The sequence below is a fragment of the Leptodactylus fuscus genome, chromosome 11 (assembly GCF_031893055.1).
Source record: "Leptodactylus fuscus isolate aLepFus1 chromosome 11, aLepFus1.hap2, whole genome shotgun sequence".
Lineage (NCBI taxonomy): Eukaryota > Metazoa > Chordata > Amphibia > Anura > Leptodactylidae > Leptodactylus > Leptodactylus fuscus.
This window is the reverse complement of record NC_134275.1, coordinates 9,399,958-9,424,920: the sequence shown is the minus strand read 5'-3', so window position 1 is coordinate 9,424,920 and position 24,963 is coordinate 9,399,958. Positions and strand designations below refer to the sequence as shown.

General features: G+C 46.9%; 2 protein-coding genes across 2 annotated transcripts; both read left to right on the top strand.

Annotated features, from left to right (window-relative positions):
- The first annotated feature begins 805 nt into the window (after positions 1-805).
- On the top strand, positions 806-4,447 carry PHPT1 (phosphohistidine phosphatase 1). The gene is made up of 3 exons (XM_075260367.1): positions 806-989; positions 3,312-3,439; positions 3,951-4,447. The coding sequence occupies exons 1-3, from the start codon at positions 842-844 to the stop codon at positions 4,041-4,043; spliced, it is 369 nt and encodes a 122-aa protein (XP_075116468.1). The 5' UTR covers positions 806-841; the 3' UTR covers positions 4,044-4,447.
- A 2,806-nt stretch (positions 4,448-7,253) lies between these two features.
- Positions 7,254-24,821, top strand: MAMDC4 (MAM domain containing 4). Its single transcript, XM_075258973.1, has 28 exons — positions 7,254-7,402; positions 8,693-8,785; positions 9,028-9,201; positions 9,712-9,837; positions 9,995-10,137; positions 10,216-10,300; positions 10,514-10,633; positions 10,877-10,993; positions 11,795-11,877; positions 12,144-12,311; positions 12,585-12,669; positions 13,213-13,290; positions 13,814-13,882; positions 14,607-14,738; positions 14,826-14,956; positions 15,039-15,141; positions 15,269-15,376; positions 15,487-15,621; positions 18,255-18,376; positions 19,742-19,961; positions 20,034-20,171; positions 20,262-20,395; positions 21,382-21,472; positions 21,636-21,785; positions 21,908-22,042; positions 22,822-22,949; positions 23,297-23,408; positions 24,556-24,821. Exons 1-28 carry the CDS (start codon positions 7,354-7,356, stop codon positions 24,747-24,749), a joined length of 3,423 nt encoding a protein of 1,140 aa, XP_075115074.1. The 5' UTR covers positions 7,254-7,353; the 3' UTR covers positions 24,750-24,821.
- Positions 24,822-24,963: the final 142 nt, after the last annotated feature.

Sequence of the window (24,963 nt, the reverse complement as noted above, 5' to 3'; positions counted from 1 at the left end):
TCTCTGCCCCCACTGTCATACCGTCCTCTCCTTCATCTGCCCCCAGATTCACGTTCCACCTCCACATTAAACTTACTTTCTCCTCCGCTGTCACATCGCGTCTACAAGCCAGGAGCCGGCGGCAGCAGCGAAGCGAGGAGCTGACACAGGTCAGCTCCTCGCTTCAGCCGCATGTGTCAGCGAGAGAGAGACGCAGCAGCGAAGCGAGCACGCGAGCAGCTTCAGCCGCATGTGTCAGGGAGAGAGGCGGGCAGCGGCGAAGCGAGGAGCTGACCTGTGTCAGCTCCTTGCTTCAGCCGCGTATGTGTTCAACTCAGATCTGCGTCCTCTGGACGCAGATCTGAGTTGAAATCGGGACATACCTCCCTCCAACCGGGACCGCGGGACATGTCACCCAAATCGTGACTGTCCCGCGGAAATCGGGACGGTTGGAAGGTCTGGGGTCTGTATCAGTTTAGGGGTCTGGTCTGGGGTCTGTATTAGGATCTAGGGCCTGTTCAGCCTATTATGCTCCTGCTTGGAGGAATTGGTGTGACATCAGTTTCCTACATCACTAAGTCAAATTTTATTATAGTGGACATAGAGTAAATTTTTTTTGCAATATTTGATGTAATTGGCTATAAAATAATGAATAAATCTAATCTTCTAATAGATCTATTCAGTGTATATCAGCCTGCAGCCTCTAAATGAGTAGGAGCTCATCTCCATGGTTACAGTGTCACAGGAAGTGACGTACCACCAACGCTCCTTCCTTCGCTTAGTGTTCTGCTTTCTGATTGGCCGCGTCACAGATGAGGGCGGGATGAGAGCTGATTGGCTACGGTTCTCTCCCTGACTGAAGATGGCGGAGCAGGGTCTAGAGCGGATCCCTGAGGTGGACGTAGACGCGGACGGCGTGTTTAAGTACGTGCTAATTCGGGTCAATGTGAGGGAAGGTTCGGACGAGTACAAGGACATCGTGCGGGGATACGGCTGGGCGGAGTATCACGGTGAGAGGAGCCGCCATGTGTGACAGGAAGCCCCGCCCCTAGGCGGGAATGTTACCTCAGATGTCACTAGTGCCTGCGGTACCGGCTGTGTATAGTACCGGGGCTGGTAGTGACGTCATACCGGTGTGTAATGTTTGGAGGGTCACAGAGGTCACTGATAAGAAATGTAAAATCTTTTCTTCTTTATAGACTGTTATTAAACTGTTCGCACAGACAAGGTCTGAATATGGACCAATGAAAGGGCTTGTCCAGGAAAAGCGGATCCAGGTGGTTTGTGTGGGGTCAGGGCCACGTCTGAGGATTGAGCGTCTCGCCTCAGGCGGCGGCACTGACAGGATTAGTTGGTGACCTTACCCAGCGAGGACCAAACATGTCAGACACAAAGTGGCTAATACTATGGTCTGGAGAAGAGAATGACTTGGCCCGGTGCTCTGATGTCACTGCAGCCCCACCATTGTGCACCTCGTCTCATTCCCACATCGGTCACTGGAGAAGGATTGGTGATGTCACTGATCCCTCTCCAGTGACCGCTGACTGACCTCAATGGTCACGAAAGATGCAGGGACACCGGGGACAGAGACGTGACGGGCGGCTTCGAGCATGCACAATGGTAGGCAAACCGTTCTGAGTCACGCCCCCTTGTCTGCTTTTGCCTGACACCACCTACTTGGCATTAGAGAGTCTAATTAGCATATCGAGCACCAAAACTACCAGCACTGCTCAGGAATAGTGGGGGCGAGGGAGAGAAAACCAAGTGTGTCAGAATTAGTGGAGCCATTAACTAATACTGGAGGTGGTGAAAGGTCCTCTATAAGGGGGACAAAAGGGGGGAGAGGTATTAAGGGCTAGTTCACACGGGGGCAAAGAGGCTGATTTTGACAGCAGATTTCGCTTCAAAATCGGCCCCTTTACAATAGTGGTCTATGTAGACTGTTAGCAGAATTAAAGAAGTGACATGACCTTTCTTCGGGCGTTTTCCGCCTGAAGAAAGCAATAGAAGTGAATGAGAGGCGAAAAACGCCTAGCTTTTTTTTTTTTTTTTGCATAAAGCCTAGCTTTTTTTGCAAAAAAAAAAAAGCGACCGAAACAGCGAGGCTTTTTTTTTCGGCCCATTCACTTTACGGGAGGGGAAAACAGCCTGGCTTTTTTTTTAAGCTGTTTTTACAAAAAAAAAAAAAAAAACTCCAAAAAAAGTTGCTCTCAGTTCACACGGAGTTTTTTGGCCAGGAATCCGCCTCAAAATTAGCCTCCAAAAAAAGCCTCCCAATAGAACTCTATGGGGAAGCTTTTTTTGGAGGCTGATTTTGAGGTGGATTTCTGATCACATTCCTGACCAAAAATCTCCGTGTGAACGCAGGAGAGCACGGCAAGGTCCAAAAAAACCTTCCTAATTAGGAAGCTTTTTTTTCAGGACCAAAATAAGCCACACGTAATTTACATGTAAACTAGCCCTTAGTATAAGGAGAGCGTAAGTAATAGCTGTACTCTCAGCAGTGGAGAATATTAGTGATGGCAATACTACAAGTACTGGGGAGTAGAAGTAATGAGCGTACTCTCAGCAGTGGAGGAGGAAAAGTAACGAAGGGCTAATTAATTAATGTAATCTATTGAAGTTCTCTTCATACTTCCATCCAATGAGCAGTGGGTGACTGCATGTAGTGAGGGTACTCCCAGTAGTGTGAGTGATATGTGCAGTGGGGTTCCTCTCCCCTGGGTTAGATGCGAGTACTCCCAGTAGTGTGAGTGATATGTGCAGTGGGGTTCCTCTCCCCTGGGTTAGATGCGAGTACTCCCATTTTACTGCTATTCCATGATGCTCTATCAGTCCTAGATTAATAATCCGGTAAGAATATCTCCATTGCTGTACAGAGACCGATGTGGCCCCATAACATTATCGCCCTAGTTTTCCCTATGGATGGTGACGGTATAAGTGAGGCCTCTGCATATATGTCATGTATGTCATGTTATATGGGATCCAATGAGTCTATGTTAGCAGAGCAGTGACAGAGATATAGGATGTCAGACTGCTGGGGTTACTCTACATGTGACATGTACAGTGCTCAAGAAGGTTACTCCCACTGCTGGAGTACTATGATTAAAGGGGTTGGCCACTTTCAGACCAATATTGACAAACAAATGTACAATAAAAAGATATACAATTTTCCAATATACTTTCTGTATCTTTTTATTGTACATTTGTTTGTCAATATTTGTCTGAAAGTGGCCAAACCCTTTAATCTACACATCAAGGGGGAGCTTACTAAATTCATGATCTTATCTTCTCTATGGAATAAGCTCCTTGACATTTGCTTCTCCTTACAGCTGATATCTATGACAAAGCGGCTGCAGAGATCGAGAAGGATCGAGTCTACGATTGCGAGTGTCTGGGAGGAGGCAGAATCAACCACTCCAGTGGCAGCAAGAAAATCCACATCTATGGCTACTCCGTGGTAATCTGTCCTTGTTGTCTCATCTGATGCTCATGGTGATGTTTGCTTACACCCCAATGAGAGCAACAGATCACCAATGTTTTGGGCTGCTCGTAGTGCTGTCAGATTCCATGTGGTTGTCCTGTCACGGGGGAATTTCCGTTGCACCTTTATGTAATCTTAATGCATTTCCTAAGATCTATGGGTTGATGTTTGCTCAATGCCATGTGGGTGCAGGTTTTGCTGGTGTTTGCAGCTTTGGCAGGGACTGATGTATTGATTGTCTGGCGCACACTGTCTGGCGGTGTAACATACTCTATAGTTAGACAACGGTGCAAATCAATGCGCTGATCTGCTGTTACCTCTTAAAGGGACACACCAGGCAAAGCTATTATTATGGCTGTGGATGGGGAGAGGTGGGGACCCTTGCAGGCGACGGTGATAAGTAATGGGCATGTTCCCCACCTGGAGGTTTTACGACATCCCCTTTCCCGCTTGTGGCTCATTATTCGCTTTCCTGTTTCCTCTGCAGGGTTTTGGCCGGGCCAGACATGCATCAACCATGGAACTGGTAAAAAGGAAATATCCAGACTATGAAGTGACCTGGTCAGATGAAGGATACTAAATAAGGAGACCCCATGACACCCTCACCAATGCCTCATCATATTTGGGAACCAAGAAGCTGCCCCTCTGCCTTTTCCCCACAAGGGGGCAGCGTTGTGCTAACAAACATTCACGATAGATTTGCTGTAACAGTGGGATGGTGACCAGGTGGTATGATGATAGGTCAGTGCAGCGCCCCCTGTTGGCCTGTGAACTTGATTGTAAGGACTATATCATTGCTGGCGCTTACAAGAAGATTCATTGTATAACCAAACTGGCTCACTCCACTGCCTGCAACCAGCAGGGGGTGCTATAAAGCTCCGTGCCACCGACTGTTACTTGGCATGTATTACATATTGTGCTCCCTTATAGCAGGCACTTCCCTGTACGGTGTCTGTCTGAAGTCCTGTGTAAATAAATGAACATGCTGGCAATGTACACTCAGCCTTGTTGTCCTTAATTAAAGGGGTTTTACAGGCCTATTAGGTGATCGTCAATCTGGGACCCCCACAAATCAGCTTCTTGAAGAGAACACATCGTTGACGTGAGTGCTGCGGCCTCTTTACAGAAAACCAAGCACAGCGCCGTACGTTGTATAGTGGCTGTGCCAGGTATTGCAGTTCTGTCCTATTCACTTTCGCTGTGCATTTTGGGAGTTCAGTGAGAGAGAGCAAGGTTGTTACGTCACATGCCTGAACTAGGAACTGCTGTCTGTGTCCATGGGCAACCAGCAGAATATTTCCAGCAGCTCTGGAAGTGACTAGAGACGATAAGAAATCATTGAAAATACGGCAAGTAGATTTTTTGAGCTAAGTGATGGACTTGATATTTTTTAAGTTAAAGGGCTGCTTCTCCATCCATGACTGCCGTGTGTGGGAGGGATGGTCACCACCTGCCTGATAAATGGCTCCGAGCCCTGGTTATCATTTCCACCCTATAGTGTAAGACGGCGGCCATCTTTTAGTGTAGATTCAGTCTAGGTGCCGTGTCTGTATTCATCTGTATTTACAGCTCGATAGCGATGCTCCTAGGCTGGCAGGATGGCGTCACGCAGACTGGTAGGAAATCTCCCACTGCCCTTCTGGACCGTGTATCTGGAGGTGCGGCCGTGCCAAGGAGCAGCATATGTCCTGGAGAAGTAAGAAGAGCTGCGAGCAAGTGGTAGTGATATTCCAGGTTATCAGTGACATCTTATATGCAGGTGTATATGGCAGTATCTGCTCACACACTGTGCCGTATATTCATATGTATAGTTTATTACAACAGTACATATGTAATCTAATAGGTATGGTTAAATCCTGAAAATACTCTGTGCTGCTGGGGTACACAGCTATCTTGCTATGTCTTGCTGCCAATCCCTTTCTCATATCTTGACACTGTTATATACAGCCAAATTATTACCATACACGTGATGAACACAATTCTCTGAAATACTCTGTGCTGCTCTTCTCCTGCTCTCTGTTACCTTCCCCTTGTCTCTATATCCAGCGCTGTCCTCACTATCCTCATCACTGGTTATTGCCTCCCATAGTGGCAACACACTCCTGAAATACTTAGTGCTGCTGTGAGGTCTCGTTGTTCTACTATGTAACACTCACTCTGGTTTCCATTGCTGTCTTCAGATGACATAGCGCCGCCACATACAGTCCTGTTCTAACCATCATCATCTGAGTGGACTGGTGACTGCCACCCTTCCTGAAATACTCTGTGCTGCTGTCAGCTCTGCACCTTCCACATCTTGTGTTTTTATCATCCCTTATATAAACTCCTGTATTGCCCTGGACTCAGGCCTGCATCCATGTCCAGCTTGTGTGAATGACCCCCACGTTGCGCAGCTCGGAGAGGATGGGGGTTTCAGCTCCACATTGTCCCACAGTCGCGTCATAAATTCTTGGAACACTTTTTTATGGCTTAATAGCCGCGATCAGCAGAATGGTGCTAAGGTCAGATGTGATGTGCACGGTGTCAGTCATTATGTATTTCACAAGCAGGTCACGATGGGCGCTGTGTGTGCATATTTCACCTCTGGTATCTGGCCCCCCCTCCCCTAATTCCCAGAATTCCTAGTACAGCCGCAGAGTTGCATAAACGCCTGTCAGGAAGGGTAGCGATATTCATTGTGATCCTAGTTTATGAATAGCAAGCCAGAACTACAGTGTATACTGACACCAGCTACCCAGATCTGCAGTGTTGTCATGGCCTAGTGGTTTAAGTGTAAATTATGTTCATAGTTGGTGCTTTTCTGTAAGGCCATGTTCATACATTCAGCATTCTGTCAGGATTTAGCAGCGGATTTGGTGTATAATTCATGTGCAGCAGAAATCGGGAGTTTCATCCTGGATCCTTTGAAAAATCTTGAACATGTGAACATAACCATTAAACCCAATGCACATTGGGGGAATCCAGGCCAGAAAATGATAGGGGCAGATTATCCGCAGCGCCTCGCTCTGTGTAAACAGGGATCTGCTGCCGATCATGCAGCTGAATGGGGTAAGGTGGGGTTACATGGGGACTTAGGCTGCCTGACCAAAAACTGCTGGGTCACAATGTGACTCCTTCACTAATATAAATGAATGGAGTTTCCTTTAGACCCCAAGGATGCTGCATCTGTGCAACTGCTAGTCACAAAAAGCTCCAGCACTGACCAGAAGACGCCGCCAAAGTCTCTTGTAGGCCTAACCTAAAAGGGCAATGCAAATGTGCACCAACTGTGTAAACAGGTGACAACCAATAAGCCTATAGTGCAGCTTCTCCAGGGAATCACAAAATCTCCGAGATCCCTGGATGGCAGGTTACCTATTACACAATAATAATATGTCTCTATTTCCCATTACAGGACCAGGCCGACGTTTCCAACCCCTTGTGAGCTGTACAGGCCGGACTCCACATAATACACCTCTCTGGCATGGATATAGGTGACATCTATGCTGCTGCCACTGCTGTATACATCTCGCAGGGGATTGTTTGGATACAGAGCTGCAGCTAGGAGAAGTATCAGGTTGGGGGTTCAGTATCTAGATGGAAATGGTCTATGAGAGAGTAGCAGAACAGTCCAATACACAGCAATAACTATGCTAAGTGTCATTTTTTATAATTCTAGACTTCTAAATGGCGCTCTTGTGTCCCATCATTACTGTATTGGACATATAGAGGAGTGATACCAGCATACGTGAATATATACAATATACATTTTGTTCTTATTTTTTCTTACCCCTTTGTGGTGGTGGTTTCTGCTTATTCTGCAGCGCCTGGCTCTTCTCCAGGGGTGAAAGTCCACTTCCCTATTTCTGAAAGATTCCCTGCAGTATTCTGAGTTCTTTAAGGAGTGTATCATGCGGAGTCTACACATCTATCTGGTCTTGCTCGCTTTGTTCAGCTCCGGTAAGTGCCCACCATCACATCTGGTCTTTTATGGTACTTTCTGGCTTTGAAGAGTTAATTGTCCCCTATATATTTAGGGTGACTGTATTGGTTGTTTGTCACGTTCCCCTACGATTTGGGAAGTGGGTGATGTCAGGCGACTGTATGGAGGAGGGACCGTGCTCACCTGTAGTGGATTGTGCCGTTGTATATAGTAATAATGTAAGGTATACAGGCATGTACCGGCCTGACAGGACACAAGGACATCTTTTTGGCTTCTGTTTGATGAATTGTGGCCAGTGGATATGTTATACATGTACGCTAGGAGATGTGATGAATACAGCTATTGCACTTGACTATAGGGTCCATATTAGGGTGCAGTTATGGGAGAGTTGAGGCCACAGGTGCACTTGGGACCCATAGGCTTAGGGGGCGCCTCTGGCATATAAAACAGCAGTATTATCAATAGCACATGGTACGTTGGGACATGTTCATTAATTTATATAGGGGCCCAAGAGCTTTATGTTGTGCCGCTGCAGCTCGGAAACCAACACCAGTCCTCACCATCAAGTCCTATTAATCTGCAGTTTACAACAGCGCCTTGTGGGACTACAAGTCCCAGCCTACCCAATTCTATTAGGACCTGTAGCAGAAAGCAAATCCCTTCCTGACATACTGAGACTTGTAGTTCCCAAACAGTTGAGGACATGCTAGTGGCCCAGCTCCATAATGGGTATAAATCTCATAGGTATCTCATAGAAAATCTCCTAGCACTTCTGAGGACAGTATTGAAGGTTATGCAGGGACACGTAGTTCTGTAAGTGCTGGAAAGTCATATATTGATCTAGATACTGAATTTGTGTCCGTGTTTGGCATGACACCATGATTCATGTGAAGGTGACGAATCCTGAGAGTGTGAATTCCCTCCTACACCATGGAAGTTTTCTCATATTCTGACTTCTGGTGAGATCTGATGACTACAGATACCCCAAGCCCCTGTTCACACTGCAGGAATGTTGAGTTGTACAGTAATGCCATAGTTGTTGTGCTGTGGATTAATAATTATACATGTAAGGAAAGAGGATGGCCAGCCCAGAACAGGATCTATGAATGCGTGTGCTGCCCCTGTATGGATACAATAGGTCACTGCATTAGGACCACGACTGGAGCTGTATACATGTGATAGCCAGCCCTAAACTACAGCGCTTCCATATACATGGACATATTAATAAGGATACTGCTAATCCGTGGGAGTTATAGGGTTAAACAAGTCCCATTGTGTTGCCTGATCCACATCTTCTCTCTCCTCAGCTGTTCTCTCCTCTTCACCCTGTGACAGCAGCACAGAGGATCGCTGTAACTTTATATGTGACTGCTGGGACTGCTCCGATGAACGGCAGTGCGGTGAGTGCGGGTATAGCAATGGCCTCAGATGTACAGACTCTGCGGGGGCCTCTCCATTTTACAGGGATACAAGTTTCTACCTTTTAGGTCTTATCTACCCATCCTCATTTTTAGGGTGTGTGGCGTCCATGTTGTTTATGGTTTTTGTTAGCCCAATGGAATAAGAACATAGAGGTTTAGTTTAGAGGTTGGGTGTTACGATTGTCACCCTTCTTGCATGTGATGGTTCCTTCTCTCTCCAGGATATCACCAAAATTCTCCAGTTTGGGGGAGACCCTTCAGCTGTGACTTTGAACAGGATGATTGTGGTTGGAAAGACATAAGCACGTCTGACTACCGATGGGTGAGAGACCAGCGGGGCTCCCCCTTGTGGAGGTCGCGTCCTCATGCCGATCACACCCTGGGGAACCGATGGGGTAAGTCTCTCATTTAGTTTGCTCAGTTGTTTTCCATGATTATATTGAAGAGAACTTCTATGTGCACAATTTAGAGCAAAGTCTGGTACAGAGAAGTTATTGGATTACTGTCAAGTTAGTAAACGTTCCATTAACCTGTAACAATAATAGTCAATGTGGGCCCAAAGGGAATACAGCCCAGTTTCCCCAAACTTCAGTTATCCAGTGTAAGGCTCCATGTACACAACTGTGTGCTAGGTCATTGTATTAGCCTTGTTTTATCATTATTTTCTGTGGCCCCATATATACACCTGTGTATTATCACAAGCCCTGTATGGGGCTGTTACCCTGGGGCAAGACTCAAGACAGGTCCATTCAGTGGCGGTGGCTCACTGAAGCAGATCTTTGGGTCCGCAGTGTCCAAAGCGGCACGTGGGTATCATCCAAGGACTCAGCACATGTTCACGAAGCCTTATAATGTATTACTCATCTGCGCAGTAACCAAGATGGCTGACTGTTTCCTTCTCACAGGTTGGTTCATGATGGCGGAAGGACAGAGTGGCAAATCTGCTGTATCTGCGCGACTGCAGTCACCAGTCCTTAGAGATGCTGCAGCTACATGTGAAATCCACATCCACTACCACATGAATTCTTTCAGTAAGTCGAACCACCATAAATAGAAGGAATCCTGAACCATCCGATGACTTTATTGTCTTTCATGGGTCATCCTGTAACTTTAATGTGCGGTCAGTTTATTTAATTCAGTTCCTTGCCACAAACCTAAATCTCACCTCCATTTTTACCCTCTTCTTAGCTTCTTCTGAGGTGAACGGGAGTCTCTCGGTGCATTTAGCAGACCGTACCCAAATATATACCCTGTGGGAGAGCACACAGAACAGCGCCATGTCATGGAGACGAGCGGTCGTATTCACCGGCAGGATCCCCGGAGAGTTCCAGGTTACACTTATATCTATAATCACTCCTAGCGTTTGCTTTCTTATACATGATATAGGATAACATGTGCGTGTTCTGTAGATCATCTTGACTGCCACCCGCAACACTCTTAACTGGGGAAGTTTTGCATTGGATGATCTGGAGTTCCGTCATTGCAGTCTGCAAGGTATTATATTACCCAATTACACAGAGTTACTTCATAATAATAATACATTTTATTTATATAGCGGCAACATATTCCGCAGCGCTGTACAATTTGTAGGGTTCAAGTACAGACAAAAAAAGAGATATTACAAAGAAATAGTCACTTCACTTAATGGGAGAATATTACTGTGTAGGGGTGCAGTGTTACTTTGAGGTCTTCCCTTTGTATTTCTAGGTCTGCAGACACAATGTGGCTCTGAGCAGTATCGCTGCACTCGTGGAAGTTGTGTAGAGACAGACTCGCTCTGTGACGGCACTGATGATTGTGGTGACGCTTCTGATGAGATTGGCTGCGGTAATGTCTGAGTTTATACACCGCACACACTGCATGTTGTCATTTTCAGATATATGTTAGGCCTGTGTAGATATCACATATGGAAGGTATAGTTACAGCTGATGGCGGGCATATATCACCACCTATTATGTCACTGATGATGGAATGAGCAGGTTATGGGGGTTACTCTGTTTCCTTGATTGATACGCCCAGAAGGTTATTTTGGTCTTGATTCCTCCTCTAGCGGTAACTCTCTTATTTCAGACATGTCCCAGTCCTGCAGCTTTGAAAGTGAACCGTGCACATGGAATTCTACATGGGAAAGAGTGAACGGATACAGCTCCAAACCGGAGAGAGACCACACCAAGAACAGCCGAGCAGGTGAAAAAGATGAACCTCACAAGATCAACCTCAACAACCATTTCATGATTCGAAACTCAGAGCCATGATGGGCTTAGATACACGGACTCAGCAGGCAGGATCACACATAACTGGCTTAGGCACAAAACTTAGCGGATTGTATCCCAATGATAGGCTTGGATACAGGAGCTCAGCAGACAATAATAAACATGATGGCATTAGATATTACACTTGATAAGCTTAGATACAGCGTCTCAGCAGAGAGTACTATACATGATAAGCTTAGATACAGTGTCTCAGCAGAGAGTACCATACATAATAAGCTTAGATACAGCGTCTCAACAGAGTACCATACATAAGCTTAGATACAGTGTCTCAGCAGAGAGTACCATACATGATAAGCTTAGATACAGTATCTCAGCACAGAGTATCACACATGATAAGCTTAGATACAGTATCTCAGTACAGAGTATCACACATGATAAGCTTAGATACAGTATCTCAGCACAGAGTATCACACATGATCAGCTTAGATACAGTATCTCAGCACAGAGTATCACACATGATAAGCTTAGATACAGTATCTCAGCACAGAGTATCACACATGATCAGCTTAGATACAGTATCTCAGCACAGAGTATCACACATGATAAGCCTAAATTCAGCAGTCACACGGGATTTGACTACAATAATAGTCATTCATCAGTCATACACGATGGGGGTTGTAGTGCCGGGTGATTCTCTGACACGGTGTGGTCTTTGTATTTGGGTATTTGGGGCACTTGACTTCCCTTTTTCTATTTGTTTTTTTTTACATTTCAGGATATTTTGTGCGCGTTCCTCAGGGCGGCTCACACAGTTTGTTGAGCCCCGTGTTACAGACTGATGGCGCTCAGCTCTGCTATGTAAGTTCTGAGTAATAGAAAACCAAACATTTCCCTGCCAATCAGGTGCGCCAAAGTCTGACCTGTGACCCTTCTGTTTGTGAGGCTGCCCCATATACCTTGTATTACCCCTCTGCAGATCCCCACAGGCCAAGATGTATGATAGGTCTTCACCATTTCCATCCTTGCCCTGAGGGTCCTGTTGGCTTTCATCTTATTATAATACACCGATGGTCATGGCCCCAGAATCTTTCCCACTTCTCTGATTTGTTGCTTTGTTCCTTCAGCTCATCTTCTATTATTACATGGACGGGTCCAGCACGACCTCACTGTCTGTGGGATATCGCCCAACAGAGGCCGGACAGACAGACCAGGTGAAGCTCAAACTGCAAGGACAGAGGGGCCCAATGTGGGTCCGGGAAAGAGTCTCTTTCAGTCAGACCAGCTCATTCCAGGTAAGGGTTAATCTATCACATACATTGGGGACCAATCACCTGATCTGAGGAGTTTTCTGACATTGACTATAGAAGGGCATACGCGTCACTATAATATTCCCTCCTATTGTCCCACCTGTCTCCTCATCAGGTACGGTAAGGTAAATGCTAGGATTGTAGCGACTGCTTTTATACTGTATATGTGCCACATCTATCATCATATAGCATGCAGGGGGCGCCATTCAGACATGACAATGCCGTTCTTAGTGCCCCATGTTATTCCTCTATTTTCAGATTTTCATTGAAGGCTCCAGTGGGGAAGTGCCGGGGATCGTCGCCATAGATGATCTGATCCTGTCTCCTGGGTGCAAAGTACTGAGTAAGTTCCTCATCATTCCTGGAGAATCTAAGTCTAATATTCCTCAGATCTAACATGTCTAACAGATATCGAAGCCGCAACTCTCCCCCCCCCCCCCAAAAAAAAAAACTTAGTTTTTCCAGCTGTCACGTGACTTTGTGCAGGAGCCATATATTCAGTGTCATGGACAGGATCCACTTTCCAGATTACACAGGCACCTGATCCCATCCATGGCCCTAAATATAGAGATTTCGTGCAGAGCACTATTACAGGGTTACTGCACACGTATGGCGGCTTTTCACAGATTTTTTTTGGGGGGACTTATTATGTAATGATCTATGCCTAGGATTGGGAACCTTCTCCCCACAGCTTTGGATCTGAACACTGCCCTGTGCCCCGTCCTACATGACCCCCCTTATTCTGTGTCACTAGATGCAATTACTATGGGCTGCACTTTTTAATGTATTGTAAATCCCCACCTCCTGTAAGCCCCGTCATTGTGTCCCGGTGCCTGCTCCATGCCTCGGCCATTCCGGTGATTTTTTTCCCCGTTATATTTTGCAGGTGGGTTTGCTGAATCAATAATGTCCTCACCCAGACTGGACGGCCAGGTGGGAAGTGTGAGAGAAGCTTGTACAAAAGGTAGGACATGGCTGTATATAGCACTAAGCTGCTGGGGTACATGCGGGAGATTACAAGGTTGTTTATTTTGAAGCCATATTTACTTGCAGATGTTTATACTCCAGTCCCAGGAAGAGCTGCACTTACAATCCTGGCCTGCAGTCGGCTCCCAGACTCTGAGTGAATGGTTTTATTTTCTTTACATTTCCATAATGCACCAAAGTTATTTGTAGCGTAAAGTGTGGGCTAAACTGCTGACAGTGTGTAGAGGATACAGGTAGAATTGTGAATGCAGCTCTGGATGTTACTGGAGTGCTGAGCAAAATGAATCAGTCTTCCATGATTTATCTGAGGCCTTATTCTCTGTATACAGGCGGTCTGGGGCCCTGCTGTGACTCTTCACCATATTTCTCACTACTGTGAGCACTCCCAGGCCTGGTTAGGAGCAGGGGCCCCCGGTTAGGGGCCACATTGTTCATTGAACGGTGAGGGTGCATCTTACCCATCTCATCACATTATTGTAATTTTATTTTCTCTACAACAGATAGTAGCAATGTGGACGGATGGACGGATGTCAGTATTGGGGGATTCAAGTGGGGAAAATCTGCTGAAGGTAAGAACCCCCAAAAAAGGTCACTGGAGCCCCCTGTATATGTGAATCTGCTGGACATGTCTTCTGCGGAGCCTCAGGTTCTCTTCTGTTGTCTAACAGGCTGAATATTCTTTGTTCTGAAGAAGTTTGTTAGATGATGAAACAGAATTTACTCAGCTTTCCATTACACCGGATCAGCAGGTCTGCCTAGTCCTGAGCCGGTGTCCCCTCCTTGCTGCACAACTGAATGGTCGCTTCATAGGTTGTCACAGTTCTAAGCATGTCATCATTTGAGATAAGACTTGCTGAGAACACACGATCAGGCTGGAACTTGTATGATTTTATTGATTTAAAGGGGTTTTCCTATAACTATTGATGACCTAAGGATAGGTCAGTATGAAATTGGTGAAGGTCTGACACCTGGCACCCCCACCAATCAGCTGTTCTCAGGAGCTGATAACACAGAGAATAGAGCAGGAAGCAGACAGCGCTGTTCTCTGCTTAGTGGCTGAACCCAGGCACTGCAACTTAGCTTGATCTGATTTTCAGACCGAGAACAGCGCTGTCTGCTTCCTGCTCCATTCTCTGTGCATCAGATGAATGCTGGGAGTGCTGGAAGTCAGAATCTCAGCGATCTTATATGGATGATCTATACTTATAATAGGCACTACTGAAAAGCAAACATGGAGTAGTGACTGGGGCCACTACCTGCAGCCATTTTGTATTAGGTTTACTGTCTTTTCAGGCTCCTACCTGACCATACAGAAAGCGGAGGGGAATTTAAAGACTCATGCTGAAACCCGCAGCCCCTTGCTATGCCCTACCGAACCCTCTTGTGTCCTGAACATGACCTATTACCTCCACACTGGCCCTGCAGGTATGTGTCATTGATGTGCCGTTCTGCTATGGTGCACTGTGGGGCCATTACAGTATGATGCTAGTCCCGCCCCCTTGTCTGTTTCAGGCTTCCTTGCTCTATTTGTGTGGGACCCACTGCTCAGTACACACTCCCACATCTGGCAGAGTCATGGCGAGCGGAGTGACACGTGGAATTCTGTCCTGATCTCGCTGGGAGAGAGAGCACAAGATTTCAAGGTAATGGATGGCAATCCGCACAGATTTTACCCCAGGCCTTTAGAGGGCAGTAGTGAGCATGTGCTTGTTATCCTGGTTGCAGTTGGTGTTGTCTGGAGTCGTGGACCCTGGACCTTCAGGGAACTGGAGCGCTGCTGTGGAGGGAATACAGCTTCTTGGCTGCTGGAACACCTCAACATCTACAGGTAGCAGAGAGTGGGCGTGGCTTCTCAGGAGGGGTGTGGCCTACAGCAGGACAGCACTATACTGTATGCACAAAACTGTATAAACAGTGGCCTTACTAAATTCCTTCCATTTTTGTGGATTTTCTAGATCCTGTGACTTGCAATTTTGAGACTGGGCAGTGCGGATGGTTTCAAGATGCAACAGACGAGATTGAGTGGAAACTGGGCAGCTTATCTGACCACACCACCGGACAAGGTGGGGCCCCCTGCTGGTCTGTGGGTAGGACGGCATCATCGGACCTGTCCACCCTGATCCGTGACACTCCTGGCTGTTTATGGCTGCACTAAGACCTCTGTCTGTTCCAGGTCATTACATGTTTGTGGCGGGAGAGTCGCGCTTGGACCGTGGTACAAAGGCTCGTCTGCTTTCTTATGCACAATCTGCCCCGTCTGACACCTCCTGCCTGTCCTTCCACCACAGGATGTTTGGCCCTGACACTGGTGAGAACATTCAGGCCTGCTCCACATGTGCAGGGCGCACAGACATATAGTTTTGTTTGCAGAGTTTATGGGTTGGTGTAACATGGCATAGGGCAGTATGCCTGCCACCTGCCCTCAAACTGTAGATTAGTCGTGGACTGTCCCTCCACTTGTGTTATCTCCTACTGTAAGCAAACATTATGATTTTAGCTAGATCTGTCAGCAACCGGGCTGATCCCTGAAAACTGCTGTTAAATGCGTTTCCAGAAAAACATGGCTGGTTTCTTTCAAAAATAACGCCACACCTGTGCACAGGTCATATGTGGTATTGCAGCTGAGTTTCAGTTATTTTAGGGGAGCTCAGCTACAGTACCAGACACCTGTGGACAAGTGTGGTGGTGTTTGTGGCTTGCTGGATACTGCATTAAGTAAGACAAGGATTGACATGTTGGACTTTAACCAGTCTAATCTTTGCTTTCATAAGGGGCTCCAAATGTGTATTTGTTAGTGTGAATGCGGGTCTGGGAATACGACTGTAGTATATACAATCATCTGTATTTCATGCATGTACATGTCTGCTGCAGGAGCCTCTGCAAATCAGCATCAGTGTACAGACAGGGCTCAGTCTATCAGGCTCTGTTCACACCTGTCAGGAGCCTCCACTGTAAATTCTGCCATCATTAATGTGTAGTGCAGCACTCAGCAGATCCCATTATAAGTCAGTGAGGTTCGCTTGGTTTGATTGGTGTCTGTCATGGTAGACATGGACACCTAACATACTAGCTAGAGTGCACCTGTCTCATGAGAGGTCCGGTTACATGTGCACTTGCTGTCTCTGTGGAGATTCTGGCCTTAGGGCTAAGAAATATCCAGCATCTTGTGGCAGTCTTGTCAGATCTGAATCGAACATAGGATAGGCATAGACCTAGAGCACATACTGTACTTGTAAATCTTCCTCTACCTGTCCCTGATGTTTCACCTCTCTTCACTTCTGATGACCTCCTCTCCATCTCATCACATCACTCGTCCTCCGTCTCTTCCATTCTGATGTTCTTCGTTTCTCTTCCCTCCTGATGTTCTTCGTCTCTTCGCTCCTTATGTTCTTCGTCTCTTCCCTCCTGATGTTCTTCGTCTCTTCCCTCCTGATGTTCTTCGTCTCTTCGCTCCTGATGTTCTTCTTCTCTTCGCTCCTGATGTTCTTCGTCTCTTCCCTCCTGATGTTCTTCGTCTCTTCGCTCCTGATGTTCTTCGTCTCTTCGCTCCTGATGTTCTTCGTCTCTTCGCTCCTGATGTTCTTCGTCTCTTCGCTCCTGATGTTCTCCGTCTCTTCCCTCCTGATGTTCTCCGTCTCTTCCCTCCTGATGTTCTCCGTCTCTTCCCTCCTGATGTTCTCCGTCTCTTCCATCCTGATGTTCTCCGTCTCTTCCCTCCTGATGTTCTCCGTCTCTTCGCTCCTGATGTTCTCCGTCTCTTCGCTCCTGATGTTCTTCGTCTCTTCCCTCCTGATGTTCTTCGTCTATTCGCTCCTGATGTTCTTCGTCTCTTCCCTCCTGATGTTCTTCGTCTCTTCCCTCCTGATGTTCTTCGTCTCTTCCCTCCTGATGTTCTTCGTCTATTCGCTCCTGATGTTCTTCGTCTCTTCCCTCCTGATGTTCTTCGTCTCTTCCCTCCTGATGTTCTTCGTCTCTTCCCTCTTGATGTTCTTCGTCTCTTCCCTCCTGATGTTCTTCGTCTATTCGCTCCTGATGTTCTTCGTCTCTTCCCTCCTGATGTTCTTCGTCTCTTCCCTCCTGATGTTCTTCGTCTATTCGCTCCTGATGTTCTTCGTCTCTTCCCTCCTGATGTTCTTCGTCTATTCGCTCCTGATGTTCTTCGTCTCTTCCCTCCTGATGTTCTTCGTCTCTTCCCTCCTGATGTTCTTCGTCTCTTCGCTCCTGATGTTCTTCGTCTCTTCCCTCCTGATGTTCTTCGTCTCTTCCCTCCTGATGTTCTTCGTCTCTTCCCTCCTGATGTTCTTCGTCTCTTCCCTCCTGATGTTCTTCGTCTATTCGCTCCTGATGTTCTTCGTCTCTTCCCTCCTGATGTTCTTCGTCTCTTCCCTCCTGATGTTCTTCGTCTCTTCCCTCCTGATGTTCTTCGTCTATTCGCTCCTGATGTTCTTCGTCTCTTCCCTCCTGATGTTCTTCGTCTCTTCCCTCCTGATGTTCTTCGTCTCTTCCCTCCTGATGTTCTTCGTCTATTCGCTCCTGATGTTCTTCGTCTCTTCCCTCCTGATGTTCTTCGTCTATTCCCTCCTGATGTTCTTCGTCTATTCGCTCCTGATGTTCTTCGTCTCTTCCCTCCTGATGTTCTTCGTCTCTTCCCTCCTGATGTTCTTCGTCTCTTCCCTCCTGATGTTCTTCGTCTATTCGCTCCTGATGTTCTTCGTCTCTTCCCTCCTGATGTTCTTCGTCTCTTCCCTCCTGATGTTCTTCGTCTCTTCCCTCCTGATGTTCTTCGTCTATTCGCTCCTGATGTTCTTCGTCTCTTCGCTCCTGATGTTCTTCGTCTCTTCCCTCCTGATGTTCTTCGTCTCTTCCCTCCTGATGTTCTTCGTCTCTTCCCTCCTGATGTTCTTCGTCTCTTCCCTCCTGATTTTCTTTGTCTCTCTCTAGGAACCTTAAACTTGTTCAGTAAATATAATGGTGGAAAAGAAGAGTTAATTTGGACGAGCACAGGAACCCATGGGAATCGCTGGCAGCGGGAAACCGTTACACTCACCAACAAGAATTACCAGGTATGTGACCACATGCGGCACTTCTCTTTATAAACACTAAGGGCGCCATACAGTCTGAATAAAAATGTACTGTATATACTCGAGTATAAGCTGACCCGAATATAAGCCGAGGCCCCTAATTTTACCATAAAAAACTGGGAAAACTTATTGACTCGAGTATAAGCCTAGGGGGGGAAAATGCAGCAGCTACTGGAAAATTTCAAAAATTAAAATGGTCGGAGTTTTTGGGTGCAGTAGTTGCTGGGGAAGGGGAGGGGGTGTTTTGGTGTCTCTCTGCCCCTTCCCTGAGCTTGAGGACTGGTTTTTTTTTCCCCCATGTGAAATTCGGCCTGGCTGTATATAGGGGATCTGCAGTGCTCCTATTAACCCCTTCCTGACGGAACAGGAGCACTGCAGATCCCCTATATTCAGTAGACCGGGCACTGTCAGACACAGAGAGACCTAATGTGTATGTGTGTCACAGTCATTTTCAATATTTATATGTATTCTAGGCAAAGGAGGGATTTACAACTTTTGTTTACTTTATTTTTTTATTATATTTTTTTTAAAGCTTTTTATTTATTTTTTTAACTATTCTATGGGAGATTCTATACATAACTATTGCGGCTAGTCATAGACCTCCCTCCCAAAAAAAAAAAATATATTTTTTTTTTTGTTTGACTCGAGTATAAGCCAAGGGGGGCTTTTTCAGCACAAAAACTGTGCTGAAAAATTCAGCTTATATTCCAGTTTATACGGTAACTATTTCTCCTTTTCATGTCAATGGAGACCGACCCTAAATGAACAGGATTGTGGGGTCCCAGGGTCTGTCCCCCATGAATTATTACTAACATTGTGAGACACCCCCAAGTAATTGAGTAATAAGGGGCCGGTACTGCATTGGGTGAATTCTAGAAATTGTTCTTTAGGATATTTAATGTGCTCCATAATTTATACAGGAGTTTAAGGATTAGAAAAGTTTATCTTTCCCTAGACACAGCGCCACTTGTATCCATAGGTTGTGTGTGGTATTGCAGCTCATGCTCCATTCACATGAATACAAGACATGGACTTAGCGCTGCCTCTGGATATTCTGTGTACAGGAATATTCCCGACCACCAGCAGAGCGGCGCTCCTCTACATGTTTCCATATGTCCCATCGAGGTAAATGGGGGTCACAGCATAGAGCAGGGCCACTCGTCTGTTTCTGTAAGTCCTGGCCTGGTTGGGACTTACGGCCACTTTAAGATTAATCTGTGACACTAACTGCACCTTGGACACCTGCAGGCTGCACTATTACTCCGGGGGGCGCTCTACTATTGTATGCTGTAGATAGAACACACTGTGCACATTCCTGTCTAATATAATGTGTTATTCCTGCCTCAGCTCATCTTTGAAGCAGTTCGTGACGGTTCCATTGGTCACATCGCTATTGATGACATCGCTGTTATGGGCGGAGCTTGCGCAGCTCCCACCCACTGCTCTTTTGAGGCGGGTCTCTGCGGCTTTTCCTCGCAGGGAGCATATAACTGGAGTTTACATCAGAACATCCACTTCAACCAGCAGGTGGGGCCATCGCACGATCACACCCTGCAGAGCTTCACAGGTAAGTAGTCCCGTCACCATTGGCACCTGCATGGGCAACACGGGACTAATGGTATCTTGTATGTATCCACAGGGCATTATATGGTGGTCGACACCAGCTCCGGCAGCCTGCCCAGCAAGAAGTCTGCACTTCTAACATCCAGTGTGTACAGTGCCCAACCAGACGAGGGCTGCCTGAGCTTCTGGTACCAGACGGGGGGCACCAACCCAGGTCAGTCAGTGAAGTGGGGAGCGTTTATAAAGGGGTCTTTTTAGCAATTATTAGTCGCGCCATTGTTAACAATCTGTATGAAATCTGCAGGAACCTTAGTCGTGTATATCGAGAAGAACACAGGAAAGAAGAAAGTCAAGACGGAAATACTGAGGATCTCCGATGCAAAACCGAGCAGCTGGCGACACGGGCGCGCGGCATTAACATCTGAGGTGGAGTGGAAGGTAAGACGGAGTCCATGTCTTATAGGAACACAGGCAAATGGACTCCATAGACAGGGTAGTAACAGCACATAGAGGCAGAATCCATATATACATAATGTATATATACGGCACATCTACATGTAATCTTGTGCTGTACGTTGTTGCAGAGTTGTGAGAATATCTGCACATACATAGAAGGTATTGAGTAAGTGTGAGCCATACTGCGGACATAACACATGGCCCTCCTGCAGCGCCTGCACCAGGCCCACACTGCGCAATCTGATATTCATGACAAAGTAAGAGTGTCCTGCTCCATCTTCCGGCAGATCCCCCTGAAGTCAATGTAATTCAGATTTCTTTCTGCCACCAGAAGAAACATTTCCAGGGTAAATTTTTCTTGGCAGGTTCTGTCACACAGTCCGCCATGTAATCTGGCCTTCAGCCTTCAGAGCCGCAGGAGGTCGGAGTATTGTGTCTGCGGCCACACACACAAAAAAAATGGCTGCTTTCTTTCCAAAACAGTCTCGCTTGTCCATGAGCAGTGTGCGATATCTAAGCCCTATTCACTATAGTGGAGCTGGCCTGCAGGACCAGAAACCTCCTGTGGACAGAGGTGGCGCTGGTTCTTGTACCCCTTACAGTGTCTATAAGTTGTATTACTAGTCAGCACTGACATTACTGTACACAAAGAGTCTGCACCACTAATTTTGGCATAAAGTTGCAGACTGTTGGTTTGTGACTTTCTAGTAGTGTTTTGGCGCCACCTTTACCATTAATGGGCGGGGCCTATATGTACGGTATTTATGGCACAAAAGTGGTGCAAATGATGACAAACAGCTGGTGTACATTTCCGCAGAGTCACAGCTTGGTGGCGCCGGTGACACAGGCCTCAACATAGATCCATACAATACAATGGTCTTGATGAATTTCTCCCATGATGCTTTGCTTTCACTGTGGGGGTCCCATCATTTCCATACTGTACCCTGACTAGATGTGTCCTCCTGTAGTTGCTGTTTGAAGCGGTCGGCGCTGGAGGATATCACTCTTACATCGCTGTGGACGACATTCGCATCGGCCGTCATCGCTGTCATGAATCAGGTACCCGGCAAATCCTTACACTGGCGGGAACACGTCACTTTCTCTCCACTATTTGCACCCATGCTTATGATTTTAGGTGTCACCTCATATCTGAGCAGGCCCAACTAGCTGCTGTTATGTCTGCAGAGTTATAATTGTTCTCACCCGTTCTTATATTTTGCAGCATCATGTGACTTTGAAAGGGGGCCGTGCTCTTGGACCAATGTTCGCATTCCCCTTATGGACACGTATGACTGGGACTGGACAAATGGAGCAGCCATGAACAGGCCGAGCTCCACACCAGAGAAGGACCGCAGCCTGGGCTCTGTACAAGGTACAGTACACACTGGGCAGGTTTAGTGTCACTGTCCTAAATGTATTCAGCATAAGACAAAGTGCTCCACAATGGCTCAGACAGTGTCGTCATTATATAGTAACCCTATTGTCGCTGTGCAGGACATTACGCCTATGTGGATACGGGCGCGATGCACATTGAAGGCTCCTCGGCTTGGCTTCTCAGTGAACATCTGTCGGCGACATCTGGATCCTGCTTCACTTTCTCCTACCGCACCGACTCCTCAGATCACTTCCGTAAGTCACTGATCACTTGCACGGTCTGTTCACTACTAAGTGGCCATATTATGAGATAGACACTCTGAGGCCATTTTTTTACCCCTATCCCCCATGTCCTAATCATTCCTAGCGCTCAGAGACTTGGCCGGGTGACCTGCAGGGATTTACATTTGCAGCACAGTGACAGCGCAGCAGATTCCTTCCCCGAGCATGGCCATTAGTCTGAGGATTTTACCTGTGAACTTCTACAAATGTAAAGAATGAAATCCTCAGGGGACTGCGAGCGACAGTCAGGCCATCATTGTGGGCGTCTTGTGCCTCCCCAGTCATTACGTGTCCTTACCATTAAAGGGTTTTTCTCTACCAAAGACATTTATTCCCTCTTCACAGGATAAGTGTCAGATATCAGGGGTGTCCGACATTGGGGCCCCCGTGAATAAGCACCAAACTATCCATTCATTTCTATGGGGCTGCAGACCCATAGCAGTGAGTGGAGTGGTGGGTGAGCAGATATCTCATACTTGTACACCAATCTCATAGGGCACGATCAGACGCCCCTACACCTAGGACGTCCCTGTTCTGTATATTTATACACCTCTACAGTCAGCATCAGGAGACACGATACAACATTCAGGACACTGATGTCCGCTCAGGCCCTGTCCCAGGCACAAGACAGTATTTGTTTTCTCTGGCATGTACCTTTAGGGTATGTTCACACAGTGGCTTCCAGCCTAAAATCATCTCCATGCACCATTGTCTAAGCCGATCCTTTGACTTTTACCCTCTTACTGTTCCAGATCTGGGGGAGCTGATTCTGTATCTGACCAGTGCTCAGGGCCTGCTACCTGTCTGGGCACTTCATGGCTATCAGAGCAGTGACTGGCAGGAGGTGCAGCTACAACTGAACAGCACCGGGGAGTTCCAGGTAAGAAAACCTCTATGGACTAGGGCGGAATGTTCACTTGTCTATAGTGGGGCAGATAAGCCACAAATGCTCCAGAATTCTGACATCATTTGCACCAAAATACTGTCACACATGCGTTACATCTCATAACCTTTAATGGTTTCTGCGCCTCGACTGACAGGGTGGAGCTTATTATAAAATGTTCTGCAGTAAAACTAGATTTTGGTGCATTTTTTGTTGGATACTAAAGCACCTAATGATTGGTGTAAAAGTGCGCCAGATTATCATCCAGACACAGATCAATCTGGCGCAGGCTGGGACTGTCCAGGGTAAGTTTATCTGCCCCTTTCTCTTCTGCTGCTTTACAGATTGTATTTGAGGCAGCGAAGGGCACGCGTCCGCACAGCGCCGTCATCGCATTAGACAGCCTGGCGTACACCCCTGACAGACTGTGCCAGGAGGCTGCAAAACCACCAAAAGGTAATGACAGTCTTAAGATGCCGGTAAAGTGGGAAGAAATGCTCAGACGTTCAGATTCCTGCAGCCAATGGCGCTCGGCCACCGGTGTCATCGTCTGACAATATCTCCCGTAACTCGTCACCAGGATCACAGTTCTAGGTGATGCTGCCATTTATAGTGGCCTTCAGCCTCCAACCTCACCACCATCAGTTTAGACACCGGAACCGTCTCTAACCCCTGACTGGTGTCATCCATGGACTGACGGGCAGCACAACAGCAGGGTCAGCACTAGAGAGCCTGGTGTACAGATTTACATGGGCTCTGCCTGATGATGATGTCACTGCCCACAATAGTCCGGTGCAATTTCTCACTACAATGAGCAAAGAAAACTCAAATTGTTGTAGAATAAGTATTAGTAATATCTGGATATAGACACTATAAGAGCACCCAACAATGAGCGCAGTGCGAGTGTATCCGCCTACTATAACAGGGTGTCACCATCTGCTGGCTGGAGCTCAGAGGAACAGGACATGGCCTGTACCTTATCTTAAAGGGGTTATGATACACAATATTTATCCTCCATCTATAGGATAGAAGAAAGTGCTGACTGGTGGGGGTCTGACCGCTGAGACCCCCCATAGTGAATGCACCCTCTCTCCTGTTCTCTTCAGCGGGAGAACTTGTCTCTCTCTAAGCGCAGAGGTTCAGGTGCATTCACAATGGGGTAAAACAAGATTGGTTAAGAGGGGGAGGGAGTTAGTCCCTGAAGTCAGACCTCCACCATTCAGCAGTTCTTGTCACATGTCAGTAAATACTAACAGAGCTCAGCAATCCTAATGCTTGGCCTGACAGGACTGCAGTGACCCCTGCACTGATTCTTTTAACCAAGGGGTTTTATTGCACCGGTGCAGGGGTCACGACTATTAGCACTCCAGCTGTTCTGAAACTCCCAGAGAACAGACTTAAACCTGCTGGGAGTTGTAGTTTCACAACCCCTGGAGTGCAGACTACAACTCCTAGGACAATAAATGGCTCTACATAGTTATACAACCCCCACGTAGTCTGACCCTACAGCCGTACTGCCCCCCAGGTAGGGTGTACACAGAAGTAGGACTGTAGGTCTACATTTTCTATATGAATAAGAGGATTCTGATGTGTGTACCTGCAGGTAAAGACAATAGTTCGGGCCGGACCTGGGCCATCGTCATCGGAGTCATCATCGCCCTGCTCTGTTTGCTGCTGCTCTTCTTTTTGTACCGCAGATGGAGGAGAAACAGGGGAGACAGTCCGGCACTGCCTGACCAAGCCGACGAGATCGATGGCTTCGATAATGTGACGTATGACATTGATTCCGAAAGCTGAAGAGATAGAAATGCTGTAAAATAAGTCCACGCTTTACACTCCTGTCACCCCAAATAAAACGTACGATTTCTATGGGATGTGTCTGGTACTATGTACTACAAATTACCTGGTCACTAGGGGGCGCACTTGGTGGATAGAGTATCCCCTGTCCCAGGCCAGAGCCATTGTGGGGCACATCCTGGACTGCAGAAGCCCCGCAGCATCCACCAATAGT